Genomic DNA, 6,000 nt, shown 5'->3' on the forward strand with positions numbered 1-6,000 from the left:
TCTCCTATTTAAATATTTGTAGAAACTCTTACCATCTGTTTTTATGTTTCTAGCTATCTTTCTCTCATTCTAATTTCTCCCCCTTTTGTTTGTCACTTTTTGCTAGTTCTTAAAATCTGTCCAATCTTTTGGCCTGTCACTAACCTCTTATTTAGCCACAATCCTTCTCAAAGGATCCTTCTCTCTCACTGGAATAATTTTTGCTGAGAGTTATAACATAGCTCCTCAAAAGTCTGCTTTTGCATCTCTAATTTTCTTACCTTCTAACCTAGTTTCCCAGTTCAATTTAGCCAACTGTGCCTTCATATCCTATTTGTTTAGGTTTAAAACACTAGTGTTAGCTGCACACTTCTCACCTTCAAGCTGAATGTGAAATTCTATTGTGTTATGGTCACTGTCACCTAGAGATTCCTTTTCTATAAGGTATTAATTAAACTTGTCTCATTAGTTTTAAGAGAGCTATGGAGAATGATAGGTCTGGCCTAAAAGTTAAAATTCTAAATTGGGGCAAGGCCTATCCTGTATTAGACAGGAACTTTCAAAAGTTGATTGGGGGAATCTGTTGGCAGACAAAGTGGGAGGCTTTCAAAAGTGTGTTAAACAGGGTTCAGAATAAGCATATTTCTTTTAGAGTGAAGGGCAAGGCTGGTAGAAAAAGGGAGCCCTGGATGACTCGGGATATTTAGGCCCTGGTCAAGAAGAAAAAAGAGGCACGTGACATGCATAGGCAGCTGGGATCAAGTGGATCCCTTGAAGAGTATAGAGGGCGTTGGAGTAGAGTTAAGAGAGAAATCAGGTGGGCAAAAAGAAGGCACGAGATTGCTCAGATAAGGCAAAGGAGAATTCAAAGAGCTTCTACAAATAAATAAAGGGCAAAAAAGTAACTAGGGAGAGAATAGGGCTGCTTAAGGATCAACAGGTCATCTATGTGCAGATCCACAAGAAATGGGTGAGATTCTAAATGAATATTTTTCAACAGTATTTACTGTTAAGAAAAGCATGGATATTAGGAAACTTGGGGAAATAAATAGTGATATCTTGAAGAGTATATATGTTGCAGAAAAGTCTTAAAGCGCATCAAGGTAAATAAATCTCCGGGACCTGATTAAGTGTATCCCAGGACGTTGTGGGAGACTAAGGAGGAAATTGTGGGTCTCCTAGCAGAGATATTTGAATCATTGACAGCCATAGGTTCAGCACCTGAAGATTGGAGGGTGGCAAAGGCTGCGCCTTTGTTTAAGAAGGGCTGCAGGGAAAAATCTGGGAACTATAGGCCGGTGAGCCGAACGTCTGTAGTGGGTAAGTTGTTCAAAGGTATTCTGAGAGATAGGATCTACAGACACTTGAGAGGAAAGGACAGTCAGCATGGCTTTGTGAGTGGAAATTTGATTGAGTTTTTTTAAGGGTAACCAAGAAGGTATATGACAGCAGTGCAGTTAATGTTGTCTACATGGACTTTAGAAAGCCTTTGACAAGGTACTGCATGGTAGGTTGTTGCACAAGGTTAAATCTGACTGGATCCAGGGTGAAGTAGCCAATTGGATACAAAATTGGCTTTATGACAGAAGACAGAAGGTGGTTGTAGAGGGTTGTTTTTCAAACTGGAGACCTGTGATCAGCGGTGTGTCTCAGGGATCAGTGCTGGGGTCCACTGTTATTTGTCATTTACATTAATGATTTGGGTGAGACTTTAGGAGGCATGGCTAGTAAGTTTGCAGATGATACCAAGATTGGTGGCATTGTGGACAGTGAAGAAGGTTATCTAGGATTGCAATGGGATCTTGATCAGTTGGGCCAGTGGGCTGATGAATGGCAGATGGAGTTCAATTTAGATAAATATAAAGTGATGCATTTTGGTAGACTGAACCAGGCCAGGACTTGCTCAGTTAATGGTAAGGCACTGGGGAGAATTATAGAACAATGGGATCTAGGGGTACAGGTTCATAGTTTCTTGAAAGTGGAGTCACAGGTGGACAGGGTGGTGAAGAAGGCATTCGGCATGCTTGGTTTCATTAGTCGGAACATTGAATACAGGAGTTGGGATGTTTTGCTGAAGTTGTAGAAGACATTGGTAAGGCCACACTTGGAATACTGTGTACAGTTCTGGTCAACCTATTATAGAAAGGATATTATTAAATTAGAAAGAGGCAGAAAAGATTTACTAGGATGTTACTGGCTCTTGATGGTTTGAGCTATAAGGGAAGGCTGGATAGACTGGGACATTTTTCCCCTGGAGTACAGGAGACTTAGGGGTGATCTTATAGAGCCCTACAAAATAATGAGGGGCATAGATGAGGTAGATAGTCAACATCCTTTCCCAGAGGTAGGGGAGTCTTAAAATTACAGGGCATATGTTTAAGGCAAGAGGGAAGAGATACAAAAGGATCCTGAGGGGCAATTTTTTCACACAGTATTTGGAACAAGTCTTTTAAAAAGCATTTAGATCATTACATGGGTCAGATGGGTATAGAGGGATGTGGGCCAAATGGACGCAATTGGGACTAGCTTAATGGTTAAAAACTGGACAGCATGGTCAAGTTGAGCCAAAGGGCCTATTTCCATCTTATACATTTATGACTCTAAGGGCCCGATTTTATCATCCAGTTGCGCCTGTGTTTGGGCACAAAAACTTAGTAAAGTCGGCTTGATGTGAATAGCATGATCCACACCCACCTTTGCATCCACTCCCCCTTTACCAATGGTTGAAAATGGCTGCCATCAGGAACGCACCCAAAATGGGCACAACGTCAATTTAAATGTATTTGCAAGCATTTAAATTGACTTAATGGGCTGCACGCCCAAACTTACTGGCAGAGGTAGGTTCAGAGTTTCTGGCAACTCTCTGACTTGGATCAGTTGCGTGTGTGTGTGTGTGTGTGTGTGTGTGTGTGTGTGTGTGTGTGTGTGTGTGTGTGTGTGTGTGTGTGTGTGTGTGTGTGTGTAGGGAGGGAGGTGGGTCCGATGGCTCTCTGGTGGGGGGAGGGAAGCGGGTCAGATGGCTCTGTGAGGGAGAGGGAGGTGGGGGGGGGGGCAAGGGCAGGAGGCTCCGCAGCACTCTGTGTGCGATTGGTGGGGGAGTCCGCTGCCACTTTGCATGCAATTGGTTGGGGTGAAGGGGGGCAAGGAGCTGTGATCAGTCTGAGTAGCGGAGGTGTGGGGGGATAAGGGGGTCAGTTATGTTGTGGAGGTGGGGCAATGTCTGTGGGGTGAGGGGAGGCATTATCCAGCCTGGGAGCAACGTGGCAGGGGAGCATTTTTCAAATTTTGTTTTACTGCACATGTGCAGTTGAAGGCTCCAATCAGAGCAGCAGGATTTTGTATGTGTTAAGCCCCACCCACAGGTTTCTGCAGTGCTTTTCAGAATCGCTGCTATTTTTCAAGCAGAGAGAACTGGGGGCATCTGAGAACAGGTCTAAAAGTCGATCTGAAACACTCCCAATTTTAAGTCCGCCCAGCACTTAGAGTCATAGGGTCCTATTTTACCATTTTAATTCTATCACCAGCCTGCTGCCTGGCTGGCGATGAACTGCACTGCTCTAACAATGTATCCCAAATACACTCAATGAACTCATTTTCTAGACTATCTTTGCCAATCTGACTCTCCCAATCTACAAATGGACTAAAGTCACCAATGATTATTGGAGATAAATGTTGAGATAATTTGTTGCAGTAATGTTGCTTGAGGGTTAAACATTGATCAGGTTACTCCCCTGGTCTTCACCAAATAGTGCTGTGGAATTTTTTATGCCCAGCTGAAAAGGTCCTAGTTTAATGTTTCATCCAAAAGATGCCACCTCTGACAATGTAGCACTCCCTCAGTCCTACAGTGGAGTGTCAGTCTAGAGTATGTGCACAAATCTCCAGGTTGGAACTTGAATGCACAACTTGTGACTCAGACGTAGATAGAACTTTACTACCGAGCCAAGAATGACACCTTTGGTCTTTACCTGCTTACAAGCAAAGGCTGATTTGATTTATTCTTAAACTCGGTTCGTTATAATCCTCAAGCCTTGTAGATTGGACAGGCTGCTTCCTGATTTGTGGATTTAGATTAATCAGGAATTGACCTTTACAAGTGATCCAAGCTCTGGTGATTCCAAGGGCTGAGACTGAAGCTTGCACATTTCCAAGCGACCAAAGAAAAGAACATGAACCTTTTGCGTATAGGAAGTCATGTAATTTTATGTATGAAGAACTCAGTTTATTTTTACATGAAGGGAAGCGAGACACACAGAATGAAAGAGAAAGGAATGGAATAAATTGATAGGATTAGCTGAAGGAGGATGAGAGGAGGCTCACGTGCCGCAAAAACGCTGGCACAAACCATTGGTTCAAATGGCCTATTTCTGTGCTGAACATCCTACGTAAGCTTGTAATTTTGTCTCGGGAGCTTGGATTATTTTTGTACTGAGCTTTGAAGTTTTTTGCCTTACAGATTTGATTTTTGTACAGGAGGCTTAGATTACATCAAGATTCAAGGACTCATCTTGTGTATGAGGAGACTTGTGTTTTTGTATTGGGGAGTCTCACATCTTTAATTAATCAAAATGTCCCACTCACTGGTTGTGACATGAGCATCTGATATCCAACTCCAAAAGAATGGACAATGGCTGCCTTACACAACACATTTCTAGTTGACTGTTAATCCATGTAGGAGGTCTTGTGGTGCAGTGCTTAGCATCTCTACCTGTAGGCCAGGATTTTTGAGTTCCAGTCCCATTTCGAGATGTGATGGTTACACAAAGGGCAATTGTAATGTGGCCAAATAGGTACTGGCCTGTAAAAGCCTTCCAGACACTTGATGGGAGGTGGTACGGGCCAGAGTGTTTCCTGGTCAGTCTTACTGCAGAAGGCAATGATAAACCACTGCATTACTTTGGCAAGGATAACCATGGACGAAGCCCATAGCTGCCAATGCGCTCTTAGAGCATGGTACCAAGAGGAAGAGGCTAATCTGTATATAGCTGTCTCTACCCTTGCTGATTCTACGTGTAACAGTATTACTAGCTCTTGTGCAAAGTTACATTTTGTGTGAATTCTGCCATACTCACTCTTTAGCTGGTTTCTTCTTTTTCCGCTTGTCATCACTACCCTGCCGGTAGGACCCATAGTCAAAAAGCGAATCCATGGGAGCCTTTTTAGGGGCAGGGGCCATACTGGGCATGGATGAGTCATAGATGGAGGACTCCAAAAGGTCTATCGGATTTGGCATCCGATTTTTAAACGCTCCTTGGAATTTTGACCTCAGGTTCTGTTTATTGCTGTCGCCATTTTCCCGGGTGCCTGACCGAGGCACTTCAGCAGCAGCACAGCTCTCATCATTCTCAAATAGGTTGGCCAGTGAAGACAGAGGGAAGCCATCTTCAGTCAGGTTCTCCATGCTGCTGCTGTTCTGTTTCCCAGAATCCTTAGCTTCAGTCTCGGCCATTATTGCAAAGTAAACCTTAATGGTAAAACGAAAGAAAGACTTGCATTTATATAGTGCCTTTCATGATCACAAGACATCTCAATGTGCATCACAGCCAATGAAGTACTTTTTTTGAAGTGCAGTCACTGTTGTAGGAGGGAATTCTCCCGTCCTGCTCACCACGGGAATCATAGTGGGCAGAGAACGGAACACGCATTGACCTCAGCGGGATTCTCCAGTTTTGGGGTGGGCGCAACTGGAGAATCCCGCCCGTAATGTATGAAGCGCTGCAGCGAATTTGCCTAACAACAAACTCTCACAAATAACAATGTGACAATAACCAGTTAACCTGTTTTGTGACGTTGCTTGAGGGAAAAATATTACAAATAAAAATAAAAGCTGGCGAAATGTCCCCTGCTCTTCTTCAAAATGGCATCACTCGATCTTTAACAGCCCAAGGATGCAAATAGGGTCTTGGTTTTAACTTCTCATCTGAAATAGACGGCATCTCCGACAGCACAAACAGGGCCTAGTACTTTCCTCATGTTCAGGTAGGATTTTCTAGCTCTTCCCACTGGCGTGATCTTCCAGTT

The 6,000-nt window shown here is 43.5% G+C and overlaps 1 protein-coding gene across 1 annotated transcript in view; it reads right to left on the reverse strand.

Annotated features, from left to right (window-relative positions):
• Positions 1 to 5,428, reverse strand: part of trpv4 (transient receptor potential cation channel, subfamily V, member 4) — a 76,514-nt gene extending 71,086 nt beyond the window's left edge. Inside the window, exon 1 of the mRNA XM_080208105.1 lies at positions 5,052 to 5,428. Coding sequence (XP_080064231.1) covers positions 5,052 to 5,428 — 377 coding nt within the window. The remainder of the gene's footprint in view (positions 1 to 5,051) is intronic.
• Positions 5,429 to 6,000: the final 572 nt, after the last annotated feature.

This window comes from Carcharhinus amblyrhynchos, chromosome 20 (assembly GCF_965287045.1).
Source record: "Carcharhinus amblyrhynchos chromosome 20, sCarAmb.v2.hapA, whole genome shotgun sequence".
Classification (NCBI taxonomy): domain Eukaryota; kingdom Metazoa; phylum Chordata; class Chondrichthyes; order Carcharhiniformes; family Carcharhinidae; genus Carcharhinus; species Carcharhinus amblyrhynchos.